This window comes from Macaca nemestrina, chromosome 9, assembly GCF_043159975.1.
Source record: "Macaca nemestrina isolate mMacNem1 chromosome 9, mMacNem.hap1, whole genome shotgun sequence".
Taxonomy (NCBI): domain Eukaryota; kingdom Metazoa; phylum Chordata; class Mammalia; order Primates; family Cercopithecidae; genus Macaca; species Macaca nemestrina.
In genome coordinates this window covers 91,502,185-91,523,915 of record NC_092133.1, presented here as the reverse complement: position 1 = coordinate 91,523,915, position 21,731 = coordinate 91,502,185, and the positions used below count along the sequence as shown (strand labels likewise).

At 33.9% G+C, this 21,731-nt stretch overlaps 1 protein-coding gene across 1 annotated transcript in view; it reads left to right on the top strand.

Annotated features, from left to right (window-relative positions):
• LOC105463240 (ankyrin repeat domain-containing protein 30B-like) overlaps positions 1-21,731 on the top strand; it is a 256,388-nt gene that overhangs the window by 28,947 nt on the left and 205,710 nt on the right. Inside the window, exons 12-20 of the mRNA XM_071068724.1 lie at positions 2,355-2,385; positions 5,179-5,251; positions 11,409-11,487; positions 11,813-11,874; positions 14,813-14,903; positions 16,804-16,865; positions 19,160-19,250; positions 21,424-21,452; positions 21,548-21,620. Coding sequence (XP_070924825.1) covers positions 2,355-2,385; positions 5,179-5,251; positions 11,409-11,487; positions 11,813-11,874; positions 14,813-14,903; positions 16,804-16,865; positions 19,160-19,250; positions 21,424-21,452; positions 21,548-21,620 — 591 coding nt within the window. The remainder of the gene's footprint in view (positions 1-2,354; positions 2,386-5,178; positions 5,252-11,408; positions 11,488-11,812; positions 11,875-14,812; positions 14,904-16,803; positions 16,866-19,159; positions 19,251-21,423; positions 21,453-21,547; positions 21,621-21,731) is intronic.

The window sequence follows — 21,731 nt, the reverse complement described above, 5'->3', positions numbered from 1 at the left end:
TGAAGCAGCCAACATACACAGGGTCTGGAAAATTGTCTAGACTGGAGAGTACATGTGCCAGCATTTTTCCAGAATTGTCAAAAGCTAAGGGTCATGTGTGAGGAAAAGTGCTGTTTTTTTATGTGTTTCTTGTGGAGAGTGGAGATCTGTGTTGTCTCTCTCTCTCTCTGTCTCTCTCTCTCTCTCTCTCTCACACACACACACACACACACACACACATACACACGTGCACAGTACAGTAATTCACCCTTATACACAGGGGATATTTTCTAAGACACCCAGTGAATGTCTGAAACTGTGGATAGTATGGAACCTTATACATTCCTATTTTTTCTATACATGAATATTTCTGATAAAGTTTAATTCATAAATTAGGCACAGAAAGAGATTAACAATAACTCATAATAAAATAAAACAATAACAATATATTATAATCAAAGTTAAGTGAATGTGGTCTCTCAAAGTGTCTTGTATTGTACTCACCATTCTCACTCATATGATAATTGTGAGATGATATAATGCCTATGTGATGAGATGAAGTCAGGAGAATGAGGTAGGAGTTGTCATGTGGTGTTAGGCTACTAATTATTTCTGGCTATCTGACTACACATCAGAAGGAGGATCATCTGCTTTATGTGACCCTGGATCATTGAGCCATGATAGTGTTGATGGTTGGGATTCAGGAACAGACCATTTTGATGACTAATGGGCAGATAGCATATACAAAGGGATGACTCATGACCTGGGTGAGATGCAACAGGGTGTCTTAATATTTCATCATATTCCTTAGAATGACACACTATTTAAGACTTATGACTTGTATATTTCTGGAATCCCCCATTTAATATTTTGGACTACAGTTGGCCACAAGTAGCTGAAGTCACAGAAATCCAAACCTTCAATATTATATTGTGAAGTATATGTTTGGTCTTCCACACTGTTTTGTGGCATACAACTCATAAAATGTTTAGAATCTCCAAAGTGATGTCTTTGTATGCTAATAATTGAGTGATAACTGACAGTCCCTAGATAGCTTCAGGAAAGGAGCTTGTCACAAAAAAGAACAAGGCATGATTAGAGTGTTGGGACTTTCAGCCCCATCCCTAAACCTCCTAGGAGGTGACAGGAGCTGAAGATAAGGTCAATTACCAGTGGCCGCAGATTTTTTCATTCATGCCTATGTAATAAAGCTTTCTTAAGAACCCAGAATGACTGGGATCAAAGACCTTCCAGAAAGCTGAATGTATGGAAGTATTTGGAGGCTGATGTGCCCTGGGAGGGCATGGAAGCTCCATGCCCCTTCCCCCATAACTTGCCATATGCATCTATTCATGTGTCTCCTTTGTGATACCCTTTATAATAAACTGGTAAATGTGTTTCCCTTCATCTTTGGGGCACTCTAGCATGTTAATCAAACCCAAAGAGGGAGTCTTGAGAACCCCAACTTGAAATCAGCTGGTTAGAAGTTTCAGAGACACAGATTTGCAATTGGTATGGGAGGGCAGTCTTGTGAGACTGAGCCTTCAACCTGTGGAATCTGAGACTATTTCTAGACAGATAGTGTTGGAATTGAATAGAGGACAACCAGCTGGTTTCTGCTACAGAATTGATTGCCTACTTGTTGGTGGAGAAAATCCTCCAAACATTTGGTCGCAGAAGTCTTCTGTTTTGATGTTTGTGGTGTGAAAGCAGAGGGAAATCATGTGTGTCTGTTTCTTTCTATAAGTAGAGCAGATCAAGAGAGACTACTGTATCCTCTGTTCTAACTGCTCCGAGTTCATTTGTCTAGAAATTATACTTTCTAAGTTTGACACTGTCCACTTATACTAATTCTGCTAATAATACAATTTTCTGTCAGTCTTATAGGATTCTGTTTGCATTATGGCTATTGTACACTGTAGTTCACTTTTAGATATCAAATTGTGCTAAATTCGATTTTTCCTCTCATTTGAGAACTATAAAGGAGGGGAAATAATAGTTCTTAATGCATCAATTTTCTACCAGTAGTATACTTAATAATAATTTTACTATAGTCTTAATGTATTGTCCCAAAGGAATGCTGTATATCAAATTATCTCAGTCTTTATAACAAAGCATCTGAGTATTATGCTTTTTTATACAATATCTGGATCATGCATGAAAGTGTGCATGATTCTTTTAAATTAAGTTAAAGTATCATGATGTCTCCCAGGCTACTTTCAGACTCCTGGGCTCCTCCGGTGATCCTCCTGCCTCACCTTCCCAAGTAGCTGGGATTACAGGCATGTGCCATCATGCCCTCTTATGTTTTTAATATTCTGTATTTTCTATCTATATTTGTTGATTTAATGTATTTTACTTTTTCTCTTTAATAGTGCATGTGAGTTCTGTAGAGTCTATATTCAGGTAAGACTTTATGGTTTTTTAAAACGTATATTTTAACTCAGAACATATAGAGGAAAGAAATCACTATCTGTTGAGTATTCTACTCTGGGCTAGACAACATATTATGTGCTTAATATTTATCATCTCACATAGTCATCACACAGTTTTGTAAAACATCTGTGCTACTATCACCTACTTTGTAGTAGTCAGTCAAATGTGGTTCAGAGAGGTTGATTAATTGGTCTATGATTTCATAGCTAAAAAGTAACTGACCCTTGAGTTTGCCATCAGCCTACCTTGCTCCCAAATCCCTTCTCTTGCCCCTCAGCACAGATTGATGGATACCTGTGCATCATTAGGATCAAGGTCCAGGTTCAGATGGGATGAATTCACAAGGTCACATTTTGTCATATGTTAACTCTTTTTAGAGATTTCCCTTAGAACACTGGTTAATCCAAGACTTTGTTCTAACATGTTTAAGAGTTAAAGAGGTAGACCAGTACCTTGTTTTTATCATCAAAGTTTTTAGAGCAGATCTGACTTAGTTGTGGTGACAAGACATAGGTTTTTGTTTCATAAGCAAGACCAGGTAAGTCCTATAGATGAATTATTTTACTCTTATTGGAGAATATCTATGTAGAAATATGTTAATCATATTTAGAGGCTATTTCTTATAGATTTCTCGGTTTACTGACTTCCCAGCTTAGTTTTTCTTCAAAGCAGTACCCTGCCTAGTTGCATGAACTCTTCTTTTTTTTTGCTAGAGTCTTTTTTTCTTCTTCCATGACTTTTCTATGATCTTTTCCTGATTACTTTCTTCTCTGCTTTCCTTGGTGTTCTTTTCTTCTATTATTTTATTGCTTTCTACCAGCCCCATTTTTCTATAGGTAAAATTAAAAGTACATGAAATTTTAGGATTTTAAGGACTCTTGGAGACTAATCAAAATACTTTCATATTTCAACCTGTATTTAATATCCTGGAAAAATGGTTGTTCAGATGGAGAGTCTGAAACTCAAAGTGACCTATTTAAATATAGGAGGTAACAAGTAATATTTAAACTCATTTCAAAGCCCATTACTCTTGTTTTTATATCACCATGTAAGTGAGTGTTTGAATAATAGAAAGGAAGAGGAAATGGGTCGAATTAAACAAATTGAAAAGGATAAGAATGGAATTAGCTGGAGAACCCAGTGGAAGTAGGTAACAAGAGAATTAGCAGGGAAAGGCCAAGTCTGAAGAGAAATAATCCCAGGATTGGTAGGAGTAAGGGTTTTACCAAAGAGATCAGAATGTTGGATCTTATGACAAGTTTAATGAAGATAAATTAGAACAAACACAGTAGACATTGGGAGTTATCTAGAAAGGCATATTAAATATGGTACAAAAGAGGTCCTGAATAGGTCACTGCTTTTTTGCTTGTTTAATTGGAGGAATGGACAAACTTCAAGATTTCTGTTGAAAGGGTAAAAAAAAAAAAAAAAAAAAAAAAAAAAAGGCTCTACGATCAGATAGAAATGTGCTATTCTGTTCTTTCACCCCAAATCTCACTGGAGAGGCTTAGAGCCCCTTGAATGCTAGGAGATTGAAGGTTGCTGAATTACACAGATCTGTGGCCCAGGGCAAGTGTCCCCTCCCCTTTGCCTCTTTTTCCAAGCCTCTAATGTCCTACCCATGTACATGTAAAGCAGGGGTAAGATTGGCTGGCAAATAAGTCAGGGAGCTTCAATTGGGTTTTTGGTAACATGCTTATGGGGGAGGTGAATGACTGACTGAGACTCCATTTAGTTGTTTTCCAGGAACAGGTAAATACAGAGCTTCTTGGCTGGTCATTGAATTTATCTTTTCAGTGATCTGTGCTTTGATGAGCTGAATATTTAAAGGTTGGAGACCGCCATGAAGCCCTGCAGAAGAAAGATGTCGAAGTGAGAGACACTTTCACTATATATAGTGGCACCCACTTCCAGATCTTTCTCTCTGTGTATATACGGTACTTAGAGAAATCCAATTATCAGGACTCAGTTTTTCTAGCAGTCTCTCTCCTTGGGAATAAGTACAAAGATTTTTAAGGTTTTGCTAGTTGTTGTAGCCCTGAACAGGGAAGGACAAGTATGAAATAAGTAGTTAGATTTTATTATTTTTACAGTTTCACTTTTTGTTGAGAAAAATATTTCTAATAAGAAATATACATTTGTGATTTGAACCTACATTTGTAGGTTCAGCTTTTCAACATTTCAAATATTTCAGGGCACCCTCTCTAGTGTTTTAGGGTGAAGGGAAGCAACAAGGCATTCTTAAATGTTTTTTTTTGCTGAGAAACAAAGAATGTCATTTTCCTGTGACACAGATTAGTCTTTGAATCAGAGATAGATAATGGAAAAGGGATATGGTAACTGTGTCTTTCTTCCTCATTTTAGGTTATCAAGTTTGTTCCGGTTTAGATATCAAAAGTTATGTCAGTTATTAAGTAGATTTCTAGTTCATCATTGAGGACAGTTTGTGAGGACAAATTATATTCAGGGTATGCCAATTATATTGGCTGTCACTATTTTTTATGAAGCTAAGAGTGAGTGTTCATTGAATGTTATAGGTTGGGGAGGAAGAGTCAAAAATATGTAACTAAGATATTTTTTAAAAACAGAGGGCATATTTTAATTTTACCAAGAAACATGATTTAATATACAGAGGACTGATCTTTTCCCAGATTTTGCTTTTTGTTTTCATTTTTTAAAGTGAGCACCAAGATATGTACTAGCAGATTTTATTTTTAAAATATGTGAATTTGCTCATTTATGTTACATCTTTTTTCTCTAAAGTCATTTTGGCAAACAGACTATTGAAAATTCACAGTCTACAAAACTTGAGGAAGACTTTAATCTTGCTACCAAGGTAAAATGGTCACTTGTGAAGTTGATTTTCTCAGTTGGAATCTAGTTCTGTATAGTATTTACTTTTCATGTTTTGCAGTGCTGTAAGTATCATTATTTCATGTTGGCAATATAAAGTTGGTCAGATAAGAACATTTTATATAAAATATGAGTAGTTGATTTAAACTTTTTTTTTACTTTAGTAAATAACAAATGTTTGGTAAATACTTTGAGGTTGTGAGGGCCCAAAAAAGGAATGGGCTGGAGAATATATAGTGACAGGAACATTATATTAGAAAAAACTTTTCCACAGTAAAGAATATATAAAATCTGGTAAATTTTTATTTGGATAAGTGTACTTACTGTGAGTTTTAAAATTATCCTATTGTAACTTAAAAAAAAACCCTCATGCTTAAATTTGTCTTTAATGGATCACGTTACTTATTATAGTAATCAAGGAATCTCTCTGATACTGTTCAGTTCCAAAACTGTGCCACATAGCATATAGGTTTTTTTGCACTTATTATTTTGATATTACGTAGTTTATAGGAGAGAGCTTTGTCTCAGTTTCTCTTCTTGGTTCTTTAAATACACCAAAATAATATTAGAAGTTGTGAAAATTTATTTGGGCATGGTGGTGCATGCCTGTAGTTCCAGCTACCAAGGAGGCTGATGCAGGAGGATTGCTTGAGCCCAAGAGTTTGAGACCAGTGTGGGCAACATAATGAGACCTTATCTCTAATTTAAAAAATAATAGTAGAAATTTAGAAATGTAAATTCTCTTTCTCAGAATCTGTATTATTAAGGGATGCCAGTGTGTTTTCTAAGTTACTTAATTAAAAGTATACTTTAAAGTCTTCATCTAAATGAAGAACGCAGGTTTTACCCCAATTAAACAACCAGTTCTGGAATTAGAGACTCTTAATAAGCATATGGCAAGATTTTAATTTCAGAATTTTTAAATTGCAGTTTTTAAACATATTGTTCTAGGATCTATGATCACATTTGAAAATTTTCAATTTCAGAAGATTTTGTATTTAGTTGTTTACATAATTGTTTTGAAGCTCTTGCATCACTATGAGATACCGCAAGTTAGAAAACATACTTGCGTGCATCCTTGTGTACCCAGAATACAGTCTTGCCTATAAAAAGCATTTTAAGAGGTTTTCAATGTGAATAAATAAGCAGACAAATGAATTTTTATGTTACGGAATGTTACAAGTAAGATAATATGCATAATATATCTTAAAATTAAATCTAATTCATTTCTAAAATATGGTTTAAATTTATATTGTCTTTTAATATTTAGAATGCATAAATTCATGTAAGTTATCTTGAGAAAATATGTCTTAAATAAGACAATCAGTGACATGTAGTAAAAAAGAAAGAAGGTTACGCTGTATTTTCCAGTATCTTCCAAGTGGAGTTTAGATTAAAAAAAAAAAATTAATGAATTTAGTCTCAACTCATGCTCTTTTTTTTTTTTTGAAACGGGGTCTCCCTCTGTCATGCAGGCTAGAGTGCAGTGGCACGATCTCGGCTCACTTCCTCCTCCACCTTCCAGGTTCGAGCAGTTCTCCTGCCTTAGCCTCCTGTGTAGCTGGTACTACAGGCACGTGCCACCACGCCCACTTTATTTTTGTAATTTTAGTAGAGACAGGATTTTACCCTGTTGACCAGGATGGTCTCAATCTCTTGACCTCATGATTTGTCCTCCTGGGCCTCCCAAAGTGCTGGGATTACAGCGTGAGCCACTGAGCCCGGCCGAAAGTCATGTTCTATTAAACATATATTTTTAAGGAATACGTTACTCTAAAATTCTTATTACCAATACTTTCTTCAGGTGAAAAGTTTATGAAACATTCCTTTTTAAATTTTTTCTCTCTCTGTAGTAAGAAAATTCTCGCTTTTAGGTATTGGCTGACGACCATGTTTAACTAATTTGGTGTCTTCTTATATAATAATAAAATTTAAATCTTTATTACACAGGTATTAACAAAATAACTAATTATAGTGTAAATACTGATCGGCATTATAGGAATATGTTATGAACAAAAGTCTGTATTTTATGTATTTCATCACATGTCTTATAGTAGTTGTTTTTCATTTTCTTTCATGACTGAAGCTATACTTGATTGGTAAGGTCTCTTGTTTGTTTCTCCCTCTTTCACCTTTTTAAAAATGATTTACCCCAGACTTTTTTTCTCACAGAATACATTTTTTCAGTGTCTGCTTTTGAGAGGGCATCACTGTCTCCATTGTCAGCATATTTATTTACAGGTTTCTATTTAGTTGCTATACAGTATTTTCATTAATCAATCATTGCCTTCCCCATGATTTACTCTTTCTTTCTCTGTTTCTTGGAAGAAGCAGAATTTATACAATTATTTATACTTAGCTTTTTGCCACACAGAAGAGAAACAACCCATACCATTTCAATGCAAACCCAGTTAAATAAGGTACTATTAAAAACTAAAGTCTCACATTTTTCCACACAAGAGGTAATTAATACAACTGTGAAGAGATATTCCAAAATATAACATGTAATTTAACTTTTTAAATTTTAATTATTTCTATAATATTATAAACTTTGTAAGGGTAAATTTTTGTCCTAGGTTATTTTGGTTAAAAAAATAATCTAGGGGCCGAGTGCGGTGGCTGACGCCTGTAATCCTAGGACTTGGGAAGCCCAGGTGGGTAGATCACGAGGTCAGGAGATCGAGACCATCCTGGCTAACATGGTGAAACCCCGTCTCTACAAAAATACAAAAAATTAACCAGGTGTGGTGGCGGGCGCCTGTAGTCCCAGCTACTCAGGAGGCTGAGGCAGGAGAATGGCGTGAGTCTGGGAGGCGGAGCTTGCAGTGAGCAGAGATTGCACCACTCTAGCCTGGGAGACAGAACGAGACTCCATCTCAAAAAAAAAAAAAAAAAGAAAAAGAAAAAAGAACAATAATAATCTAATGGATACCATCATATTTCTATAATAATAAATTACATGAACGGGGTGAAATGAAATAATTCATTGAAGAAGGGTAAGATAAACATAGAGACTCCATGAGAGAGTCAAGATGACACAGATTATTATTAAAAAAAGAACAAAAAAGTTGTTTAAATGAGAGCAGGAACGCTCTAGAATAAAAGATATTATATAAATGATTTAAAATAAAAAATTAGAAAACATAGCCAGGTAATAAATTACGGCTCAGGTGTTTTTGAGTGACTTGTAGCTGATTTTAATAAAAGGCTGAAAGAAAATATAAGAATAACTATAGGTAAGAGCAATTTATTGTACTCTTTAAAATACCTAGTAGAGAATAATTTGAATGTTTCTAATATATAGGAAAGATAAATACTTATGGTGATTAATATCTCAATTATTCTGTTTTGATTATGTGAATGTATTAAGTGATAATATGTACCCCCCAAACATGTACATTTATACTGTGTCAAAAAAAAAAATTATAAATGGCCGGGCGCGGTGGCTCACACCTGTAATCCCAGCACTTTGGGAGGCCAAGGCAGGCAGATAATGAGGTCAGGAGATCGAGACCATCCTGGCTAACATGGTGAAACCCTGTCTCCACTAAGAAATAGAAAAAAATTAGCCAGGCGTGGTGGCGGGCACCTGTAGTCTCAGCTACTCGGGAGGTTGAGGCAGGAGAATGGCATGAACCCGGGCGGTGGAGCTTGCAGTAAGCCAAGATTGCACCACTGCACTCCAGCCTGGGCAACAGAGCCAGACTCTGTCTCAAAAAAAAAAAAAAAATTATAAACAAGGAACGAAAATTTAATTCTCACTTCTTTTATTGACTTTACGTTTTATATTTAATTTAGTCATATTAATGTAGAATGCAAAGTGAAATCTGTTTTAGGCCTTGTCAGCCTTATTGTGAATTATCAATTTTTGACTCTTTGGTTTCTGGTTTAAGATTTCTAATTTAATGTTTGACATATTCTTAGGTTATTTAACTAATTTATCTTACTCTTTGATGTAACCGTGGTAGCTGTTTTGAATATTTTTGATAATAGAGTATAAATAAATAAGCATTTTATTTAAGCTTGTTATTAAAATTACATTTTCTGATCATATGAACAATGTTCTTATTCTGTGTCTCTTAAATTTTTAATCACTTTTTTAAAATCGCTTTTAAGCTAGAACACTCTCAAAGAAATAAATGTAGAAATTATTAATCTCTAAAAATATTCTGATATCTTTTGTTCATAGTATGTATGTAGTGGTATTATATACACACAACAAATGAATGTATTCAATATTTGTGGATTTTTTAAAAGTAAAGTGCCTATTATCATAGAATCATATGTGAGGGAAGATTGTTAACAGAGTATACAAACTTAACATCGGAAGAATTGTTTTTACTCTTAAAATATCTCTTGCAATGGGGATATTTTATATTATTTCCAGGAAGCCTTATTAACTTTAGTCTTCATAATTATCAAACCTTGCACATACATTTGTTTATTTCTAAAACTCAGGAATCCTGTTGATTTGAATTTTTTAGTTTCTTTCTTCACTTCTCCTGTGAATACTGAATTGTGCTTGACAATCATAGATATACATAAAAACTATTAAATCTTGAACTTGAATAATTATTGCTTAATTTTCTTTATGTGAGATCTTTTCTCCAATTTTAAACTACCATCCTATATGGTATAAGTAGGCAATTTGAGCTAGTATTATATTGTTTACAGGAACATAAGAAAAGCATGTGAATTTTAAAGCAGGGTTTCACATTTCTATCTCACTTTATAGTAGTACTTAAAAATGCCTCATAATTCTATGGGTAAGCATTTCTCTTCTAAAATTAAAAATTTCAAGGTTTTTATATAGGTCATTTTGCAGAATCTGGTAGATTTAAATGTTTTCATTCAATTCAAAGATGCATATTGCAATAATATTTCAGAAATAAATATTTACATATATAAATAAAATTATATTCTTGAAACAAATTTGGAAATATATGACTGAGAAACTTAATCCCACGTTTTTCTCTCTCCTTTAATTTCATTTTCAAAATTTCAACAGTCTGTGTAGATTTGTGTTGCTTAATTCTACCCATTTAGTCTATCTTATAAATATTTATTTCCTTATCACTATGTAATTTTCCTCATGTAGATTATCTACTCATACTCCAAATGTATTTATCCAGATCTTTGTTCCAAGCCCCTTGGATGCCTCAAATCTTAGAGGTCTCAAACTGAAAGCATCTTTTTTTTTTTTTTATTCTTTTCCTGCCTCTTTTCTGACTCTTTGTAATCTACTCAGTCATCTGGTTTCCCCATCCTAGTAAATAACACCTAGGAAGTAGCCATGAAATGCTCAAGCACTTCAACCTCCATTTTAACCGTACCCCACATCCTGCACTTCAACGTTCCTCCAGGTCACCAAGCCAGTCACACACCAAAATTTGTATTATCTACCTTCTTATAATTTTCCATGTCTTATTACCGTAATTAACTCTCTACCTATAATTTTGAAGTACTCCTTTCTAGTTTTGCCCCATCTCCCCATGTTCATCTATCTTTACATCACTGGAAGGGTCACCTTTCTAAAATATATTTGTAATGATGTAACTCATCTACATATTGAGCGGATACCCATTACCTGAAGGGTTAAGTACACATTCTAGCGCGACACATATCTTATATGGTTTGGCCCCATTTTCTCTCTTCAACTCATTTCCTCTGACTGTGTTCTAGTTTTACCATATCACTTTGGCACCCCTCAGTTGCCATGTTGTTTCATGCCTTATTATTTTGCACATGCTGTTGCACCTAGAGTCTTTGTATCCTGACTCTGCACTTTGCCTGTCCTTCCAAATATGGCCCCATTATGGCAGCATTTTCTGTGCTTTTCAGGTGAAACTGATTTTTCTCTCCTTTATGCCCTTATGTATTTTATTGACTTAAATTGTAGAACTGGTGAGTTATGTTTTTCTGTTCTTATTTGTTTTCACATGTCTCTACCATTTCTTGAATGTAAGCTAGAATTTATCTTCTGTGTGTATTTTCTGCTTCTACTAGGTTAGTGCCTGTGATTTGATAGATACAATGGATGTTTTTGTTTTGTTTTGTCTGACAAATTGAGTGAGTGAGTGAATAAATACAATTTTTTTCTGAAGATTTTTTTGTTGTTGCTTTTCGGTTTTTTGTAATAGGAGGGAGCAACAAAGACAGTAACTGGACAACAAGAAAATGATATTGGCATTATTGAACAAGCTCCACAAGATCAAAAAAGTAATGACGATTTTATTTTTTTATGCCAAAATAATAAAAGTGGTAATTTAGTGAATATCTCTGAAAATTTTTCTATGCTTAAATGCTATTATTTAGAAAACAATTTTGTAGACCAAATAACAATGTCTACTTAAAAAAATACTTTCTGCTGTCTTTTCTCATACTATCAATTCTTTTTTCTGAACCTGCTTCAATTTTGAATTTCTATTTTTGCTATTAACTCTTATTTTTGAAATATTCATAAATGGAAATAGATTTGTATATGTTTTTACACTTTACAGTAATAAATGTTCTCATATATGTGTCTGTGAATAACATTTTGTAGATAAGATGCCCACATCAGAATCAGGACAAAAAGAAGATATAAAATCACCTTCTGATTCTGAGGTATGTGTATTGTTGTTGATGTTATTTTAAAATTTAAGTAATGAGTAATCTTAAAACATAGAAAGATGATTTGACTTTATTTTCTCACCTCTGCATGTGTCTATATGAAATTATTTTCTGGCATTTATCAGAACGTACTTTTTAATCATGTGCCAAGTGGATAACAGTTGCATAGTGCAATTCTGCTGATTTGCAGTATTAATTTTGAAGCCAGTATAGAATAGTGCAAAAGAAAATAAGGCTTAGAAGGCACCAGGAATCTATTCAAGTTCTGAAGTTAAATTTGTCTAAAAACTAAATAATTTATCTGCGTTCATTTATGGGCAAATGTATGATTCTATGTATATCTAGATATACAAAAGCTCTAACTGGATTCAGGGAGAAAGAGTTTAAACTGTAGTCTTAGTCTTGCTCAACTTGGAACTTGAAAAGATCATGCCTGGGACTTGAAAGTATTGGTATATTTTGATTATCCAGTATATATCTGAAAGAACATTTCAGGAATTGGATAAACATGAGAAATAGGACACCTGTAAAACTGTAATAACAACAATTTGGTTGAGTAGTATTTTAATAAGCAGGCATTCTTTTCACAAATAGAAACCTTTGAGTCCCTTTGTGGCAGCCATGTTTGCAGCCACGTAAGTATCAAATAATAATGATGTATTCCAAAGTCACAGCTGTGGATGTGAAAGAGATAGGAATGGCCTTACCACTTAGAAGCAGCAGCTGCGTAGTGGTAACAACAATGAGTGGATGTCAAAAAATAAGTCTGTATTTTGGTTCTGTCACTTACTATCTATGGGAACTTGGAAAAAATCATTTAACCTAATCAAATACCAGTAACCTTGTTAATAAAAATAGTACTCATATCTACCTCTTAGGTACATGTGATGAAATAATGTTGTAACAAATGTGAAAAGATTTTGTAAACTGGAAAGTCTGTATACGAATGTAAGATGAAATGATCAAAGTGGCATTTATGTGAGAGCAGTATTGTTAGCACAGGAACGGGGAGTAGGAACAGGCATGTGGATTTCTAATTTTGGGTAAGGGGATGGCAACTTTCAGCAGGCTACAACTGCAGATTTTCCATAGAAATATAGCAGTTTGGAAAGTTAGACTTTCCTGATGAGATTTTCAATGTTTTGACCTGGAGTAATTTCTTTCTGAGCACTAACTGTGTTAGGCAATGAGACTCTGAATATCCAAGATGAGGGATTATGCTGTAGTAGTAGGAAGAGAATAACAAATAGAAAAAACTTATAAGTCACTATAACTTTTTCTTAAAAACAAAACAGAGAATGTTTGGTTAGAGAAAATTGAAGAACTTTATAATTAGCATGGGCATGGGAGTGGCAGTGGAATTCTGTGGTCAGAGTAGATCTTTCTGAGACTGCCATTTAATCTCCATCTCAAAGATGAGGCGTAGGCCATATGAAAGTCTAGGAGGAAGACATTCTAAACAGAGAGAACAGTGGACCGTATTTGTTCATCATTTTGTTCTTAACCTAGAATGACTAGGAAGTAGAAAGTGGGGTAACCACCAACATCATCATCATCCTCATTATTCTAAAGTGAAGAAAAATCTGCAAATATGTGTCTGGCACATGTTACACGTTTCACGAATACATGTTTTTGTTTTTCTCTTTTTATGAAGGCTTGCTCTACTTTTCTGAAGTTGTGTCTTAATCAATCACATACTTTATCTAATGACTGTTTGCTTTCATTTAAAAGTAACATAAATAAAAGTTTTCCTTCTGAATCTTTCCTTTTATTCAAGCAGTTCTTTATCAGCAAAAAACTTGTAAAAATTATTCTTATTATCTTAAGCCCTTGTTTTCCTAAATGAAACAATTTCTACAGAGTTCTATTCCTACTCTGTATGACATACTCTGAAAATTCTCTTCATGCCCTGCATAGTTTTTAACAAAAATTCTATATTTATGCATATGTCAAGTGTTTAATCATCTTGTGTTCTGTTTGAAATGCCCTATTATTTTTGGTGAGGACTACAGAGTAAGGCAGATACTTTGAATTTAATTCCTTTTGTACACGAGTGAATTTTTTCTGAATATGTTTTATTTTCCATGCTCAGTAACCTAGTCAATAGCGACATGAAGATAAAAGATAAGTTTGATATACAGAGCACATTTGAGGTTTCCTCTTGAAATGTTTTGGTGTTCAATATGTGAACAGCTTTAAATCTAATTACCTTTAAAGTAAAAAAAAAATATGTTTTAAGAAATTTTTTTTTTTTTTTTTTTTTTTTTGAGATGGAGTCTTGCTCTGTCACCAGGCTAGAGTGCAATGCCTGATCTCAGCTCACTGCAGCCTCTACCTCCTGGGTTCCAGCAATTCTCCTGCCTCAGCCTCCTGAGTAGCTGGGATTACAGGCACCTGCCACCATGCCCAGCTAATTTTTGTATTTTTAGTAGAGATGGGGTTTCACCCAATTGGCCAATATGGTCTCGATCTCTTGACCTCGTGATCCACCCGCCTTGGCCTCCCAAAGTGCTGTGATTACAGGTGTGAGCCATTGTGCCCAGTCCATAAACAAGATTTTAAATAAAAGTATTGATGCTTGTCATTTTTATTATTTTAAAATTGAAAATATTTATTGATGTGGCTCACGCCGTAATCCCAGTGCTTTGGGAGGATGAGGCGGGCGGATCACTTGAGATCAGGAGTTCAAAACCAGCCTGGCCAACATGGTGAAACCCTGTCTATCCTAAAAATAGAACAAGTTAGCCAGGCGTGGTGGCTCATGCCTATAGTCCCAGTTACTTGGGAGGCTGAGGCAGGAGAATTGCTTGAACCTGGGAGACAGAGGTGGCAGTAGGCCAAGATCACACCAAAGAGCCACGCTGTAAGACTTCATCTCAAAAAAACAAAAAAATGAAATAAACAAATTATTTATTGATATTATCTTTAACAGATTATCTCTAAGAGTGCTGGACAGAATTATATGTGTTTACCTGGTGCTATATATCAAGATGATGTCGAAACAATAAATCACAAAATAGAAGGTAAGAACAATTTTTTTAATTTAAAACCCCATTTGGCCAAATGTTTGTCTAAATGCATGAGGACTGATATACTCTGACAGCCAAAGAAAATTATTTTTTAAATGCATAGCATAGAAGAACAAAAGGAGTGAAACTTATATGTCTTCTCAGGTGTTAGCAACAGATTATATTGACAGTGCCAAAAAAAAGAGCGGAATTATTAGTTTAAATTCAATATACTGTAAGACCTGAGCAAAGGAGTAAAAGAGGAAATGAAGACAGAGGAAGACAGAGAATACATGGAGTACATGAGGCAACAAGAAGCAGGCTTATATAATGGCGGATGGTAAAATAAAATAATTCTTTAGAAAAAGATAGGTCATGGTTAGAAAGATTTGAAGAATAGAAAGTGACCTTTCATTACCAAAATTTGCCAGGGAATTATAGCAAAATGTTGTCTCTCCTGTCTTTCTCACTGGTGGGGAAGCATTAGGGATGGAAGCACCTGACCATGGAGAGTTGTGTTTTATCTGCAATAGGTGAATATAAGCATATTTGCACAGCCATGCATGTATATAATTTGTCATATAGACTCGGTATAGATCAGAAGTTTTCAAACTGTAGAAAATCAGCTGAATACCTTGTTAACAATGCACGCTATGATTCAGCAGGCATGGGATTCTGGCATTTTTAAATAAGTTCTCAAGTGATGCTGATACTGGTGGTCCTTGAACCTCACTCTTAAGTAGCAAGGGAACAGCCTTTCCTTTGGAAAAATCTGGAAGAAGGGCAGTTGGATAGAAGGTCAAGACATAACAGGGTCAAGGGAAAGCATTATATTGCTTTTATTTCTGAGTATGTTTCTGGCCAGAGGGGAAAAAAGGTAAATAAATAGTAATTACAGATGTCAGATACTACCCCTAATCAAAGAGAAAGAAAGTGTTGGGAACATTGATTTTAAAAGATGTTGAGTGGGAAGAATCAAGACCACAGATATAGACATTATTTTGGCTAAGGAAGAGGGATTGTGAGGCAGGAAACGGGGCAAGAAAGAAGATAGCTAGGCAACTTTAGAGTTTCTGAAAAGGAAATGTGAGTGAATTAACTTCAGATGCATTTAGAATATTTCTGTTATATATTCGTTTTCTGCCTCATGGCTCTCAGTACTCCTTGGACCTTGCATGGACCTTGATTTAATTCTATGAAATGTTGGAAATTTAGGTTACTTACAGCACTCATTTTTCCTATAAGTTTCTAATGTTTCTCCAAGGAGTCACAAGTTGATTCTGAAGATATTGTTGCATTGAGGAAATACTATCTCATTGTAATTAAAGTAGCTTTTAATTTATATGCAGTACAAGTTCTTTAAGCTTATTTATCTAAAACACATTCACATCAAATATATTGTCATGGCCTACTGAAATTTCAAAGGATTGGATGTATATTTTGCTAATATCAAAAAGTTAGTATCTTGAAGAATCTTACTTATTGATAAATAATCTTTTTTGAAGAACCGTGTAATAAAGATTGCTTAATCAAACTAAGTAATAATAAAAAATAAAAACTTAGAAATGACAGATGATAGGTAATTAAAATTATCTGAGTGAACAGCAAATATCTGACATAGTGGGTTTCATGGGAGAAGAGAATATGACTTCTTTTGTGAAGAAATAATTAATACAAATTAGTCAAACTTTTATTTTTCTTTTGCATTCTAATGAATATGAAGTTAATTTTTAGATTTTTAAGATTGCAATTCTAACCAATTGACTATAGAAGTGGTGGTTATTATCCACCAATAGAATATACAGGCTACAGAAGAAAGTCCACAGATTCATGAATGAAAATAGATTTGTATATGTTTAAAAAATTTATAATAAAAAGTGTTCTTATGAATGTGTCTGTGATTAACCTTTTATAGATCAGAGGTTCCCAACAGAATCCAAACAAGAGGAAGATAAAGAAAATGCTTGGGATTCTGGGGTATTGTATATTATTGATGTTATTATTCTCTAAAAATGTTAATATCGAGTGATGTGAAAATACAAAATCAGAGGCTTTGACTTGGTTTTCTTACCACTGCATATGCTCAGAAGAAATTCTGGTATTTCTAAAAACACACTTGGCTGGGCACTGTAATTCATGCCTGTAATGCCAGCACTTTGGGAGGCCCAAGGTGGGAGGATCACCTGAGTTTGGGAGTTTGAGACTAGCCTGGTAAATATGGTGAAATCCTGTCTCTACTAAAAATACAAAATTAGTTGGACACGGTGGCACATACCTGTAATCCCAGCTACTTGGGAAGGTGAGGCAGGAGAATTACTTGAACCCGGGAGGAGGAGGTTGCAGTGAGTAGAGATTGTACCATCACACTCCAGCCTGGGTGACAGAGTGAGACTCTGTCTCCAAAAAAAAAAAAATACTTAAAAAAAAATCTATGTGCTAAGTAGATTACTGCTTGATAGTGAAATTCTACTAATTTTCAGAATTAGTTTTAGACACGAGTTTAGTATAGTATAAAAAATAAAGCTTAGAATTCACCAGTAATTCACATGAGTTCGAGGGAAAGTTTGGCTGAAAACTAAAGAATTACTCTGAATCCACCTTTGGGCAAATATATGATTTGGTGGTATATCTAGATGTAAAAAAGTTCTAATTAGATTAATAGAAAAATAGTTTAAGCTGCGGTTTTGTACAACATGAAAAGATAATGCTTTGGATTTGAAATAATTGACATATGTATATTGTCCAGTAGAGATCTGAAGGAACATTTGAGGAGAAAATAATGCATAAAGAATAGGAAACCAGTGGGACTGTAATAACAACAATTTGTTTGAGTAGTGTTTTAAAAAGTAGAAATTATTTTTACAAATAGAACTCTTTGAGTCCATCTGTGGTAGCCATGCTTATAGCAACATAAGTACCAAATAATAATGATGTAGTCCAAGGTCACAACTGTGGAAAGACACAGGAAGTGACTGACGTCTTAGATCCAAGCCCCTGCTGCACAGTGGTAACAGAAATGAGATGTCAGTAGACAAGTCGACTTTATCTAATTTGTCCATAGACAAAAAAAAAAAAAAAAGACTTTCTAATACTTGTCTGCTTTCATTTAAACATAACATAATATAAGTTTTCCTTAGTACTTTTTCATTTTATTCAAGTACTTTTTCTGTCAGCATTTTATCAAAAACATTTTGATTATTTTAAGCCCCTGTTTACCTAAATAAAGCAGCTTCTACAATGTTCTGAGTATACTTTATATGACTTATTCTTAACATTCTCTTCATACCATGCATCATTTTTAACACTAAATAATTCTATAATCATGAATATTTTCGATGTTTAATGCAGTATGTATGTGCGGCAGCCCTCCTTTCCAGGGAACACCAGCTGCAGGGAGTCTGTCCCTTGCAGACCTCTGACCCGGCGACAGATGAATAAAGTACATTGACACACAGATATTCTGCTCTGTCAGTCCAGCTGAGAGTGTCCAAGTGGCTTATAGACTCCCTGCTGAGTTCTGTAAACAGTTGCCACTATGGCCCTGATCAGCTAGTCAGACTCACAATTATTCAGTAAGATTAATTAACAAAAGCTTGAGTCAACACCATTAGAGGGTAATTGACATTGTGGACTTCCCGAGTAAAAAGCCCTTAAGCACCTGTGGTACATCAAAGGTTAGTCTTAAGATTATATGAGTAAATTAGCTAGCTAGGTAAACTACTCAGCCTTCCTTTATGACTACTTTAATTTGTTTAACTAAAGGTGAAGATCAGGTTGCCTTCAACCATATCTATTACCAAAATTGTGCAAACTTCTCAGTCTTCCAAGCAGCTTTGTGTCTATCTCTATAACTATCTCTAATATTTTTCCCACCAGCCTGATTGAATTCCAACTTGTGTTATGGCAGGTAGCAAGTGTATTATATTTTGTTTGATGTGCCTTCTTGATTTTTGGTGAGGAAGATAAAGTAAGATATTTTTAAGTGAGTTGCTTCTTGAAATATGCAGATAAGTGTATATTTTTGTCAATATTATTTATTTTTTCATGCTCAGTAACTGAGTCAATAGCTGCATGAAGATAACTGGTAAGTTTTGATCTAGATAGCATATGTGAGGTTTTCTATCAAAATGTTGTGATTTTCAATATGTGCCTATCCTTAAATCAAATTGCCTTTGAAGCCAGAAATTGAGTTTAAAAATATTTTAATTAGGAAATTTTATGCCTCTTTTGATTTTAAAATTGAAATTATCTATTGATACTACTTTTAACAGAGTCTCTTTGAGAGTTCTACAAAGATTCAAGTGTGTACACCTGAGTCTATTTATCAAAGTGTAACGAAGCATATAAATAGAGAAGTAGAAGGTAAGAACCATTTTTATTTGAAAAGTCTTTTAACAAACATATGTTTTTCTAAATGCATGAAGACTGATATACTCTAATAGCCAAATAAAATTACCCACTAAATACATAACATTGAAAAGAGAGGAATAAAATGGTAAGTTACATTTTATTCCTTGTATAAGTTGGCAACAGGATATATAGAGAGTACAAAAAAAAAAAAAAAAAGAAACCAAATTATTTGAATCCAAAATACTCTAAGACATGAGGAGAGTCAGGAAATAAGTAAGAGAAAAGGAGTAAAAAAGGGAATGAAGACTAAGGAAGACAGAGAGAGTATAGGGAGTTCATGAAGGAAGAAGAAGCAGGTTTATTAAATGCAGATGGGAAATATATATATATATATCTAGAAAAGATAGACAATGCGTAGAAATATGGTAAGAATATAAAATGATCTTCCAGTACCAAAACTTGTCAGAAAATTATAGTTAAAGTTTTCTCACTTTTCCTGTCTTTCTCACTACTGGGAAGGCATTAGGAATGGAATTATCTGAGCATGCAGAATTGTGTTTTATTTGCAATAGGTGAGTATTAACAAATATGCATAGGTGTGCATCTATATAATTTGTCATATATACTCAGTATAGACCAAAAGTTATGAAACATTAGAAAATCAGCTGAATACCTTATTAATACACAGTATCATTCAGCACAATTGAGTTTCTATTAGTAAGTTCTCAGGCGATGCTGATACCAGTGGTACTTGGAGCTCGCTCTCAGAAGCAAGGGGAGAGGCCATTTATGGGGAAAATGTGGAAGAAGAGCAACTGAATAAATGGTCAAGTCATAACAGGGTCAAGAGAAAGCATTATATTCCTTTTGTTTCTGAGTATGCTTTTAGCCAGAGAAGAAGAAGAAAAAGATAAAAAAGCAGAAACTGTAAATTTAAGATACTCTCACTAAACAAGGAGAAAGGAAGTGATGGAAAAAGAAATTTGAAACAGTGTTGGATGGAAAGAATTCTACAGAGTTAGAGGGTTTTTTTTATTTTTGATTTTTATTTTATTTTTTTAATAGAGGCATTCTAGGCAGATAACAGGGGACAAACAAGAAAGAAGGTAGGCAGGTTTTGTCCTCTGAGAAGGCCAGTTGAGTGAACTCTCTTCAGATGCATTTAGATTATTTGCACTCCCGAAAGTAGTTTGTGGGCACTCCAGAGACTACCAGAAGTGGGAGAACCACAGTGACTCATTAGGTTTCTCTGTTACAATCAGGCATGACAAATATATATTTTGTTGATGTTAGCTATCCAAATGAGATATATTTGAAACTAAGAACATTGACTTTATTTTTAAGAAAGTGTTGAATTGCCATTCCACAAAAATTTATTATAGACTAATGATACACCAAATCAGATGAATTGTGGGAACTAAAAATTACTGAATTTATATTTGAATAATAAGATTGCTTTTTAAAATAAATATTGTGGTGACTTAACAATATAAAAAGTTATTTGTGTTTAATACATCTATTGCAATTAATTTTTATATAAATATGTGAATATTGAAAGCTTATAAATTATTTCCATGATGAGTTTTATACATCTTGCATGAGTGGATCAAGAAGCATTCAGATGGATAAAATAGAGGATACAGAAATATAGGCATATGATTACACCATATGGTTATGGAAAACAATGAATATTTATATTTAGTATTATGACCTAAGTGTATATCCAAGCTGATCAATTCATAACACTTCACAGATGAGATGTCAATTCTACATTCAACTGAACTCTCATCATAACTATGTACCTTTCCAAAGATAGGCCCGTATTAAAGAACATGATGAATAGAATAATATAAATGATTCTAGTGTGTTTCGTTAAGTACCTGGTATGGCATTCCATGTTCAGCTTTGACATTTATTTTCTCATATCAATTCTTTTTACATGTGAAACACAATCTTGCTTTTGAAGTCTTAACTGCATGATCTGTGAAACCTATATTTATATTTTCTTCAGTGTATTCTTGTCATGTGTGTGTCCTAAATAAACCAAAAGAAAACTTCCCAAATCTAAAGTATTCATTCTCAAAGATGACCAAGAGGACTCAGTTAGATACTCTCACTGTGTTCATTTGTGGTTGGCTTTGTCATATTTACTTATGATTGATGATAAATCTCTTTCGCTTTTTAGAGCCTCCTGAGAAGTCATCTGCCTTCAAGGTATTTAGTTTTATAATTTCATTTTGAATGACTTAACTATGTATTTTGTGAAGTATCCATTCTTGATTAATCATTGTTCTTCCAAACCCATTTAGCCTGCCACTGAAATACAAAACTCTTTTCCAAATGAAGCCTTCGAATGCAAGAAGGAACAACCTTTGACGGCAGGTAAATTTCAACTTATGTAAAGACGAATATTTCAATATTGGACATTTTGATAATAGTCTTTCTATCCCCAATGCTGTATTTTTTTCAACTTTGCTGAAAAAAATTTGATCT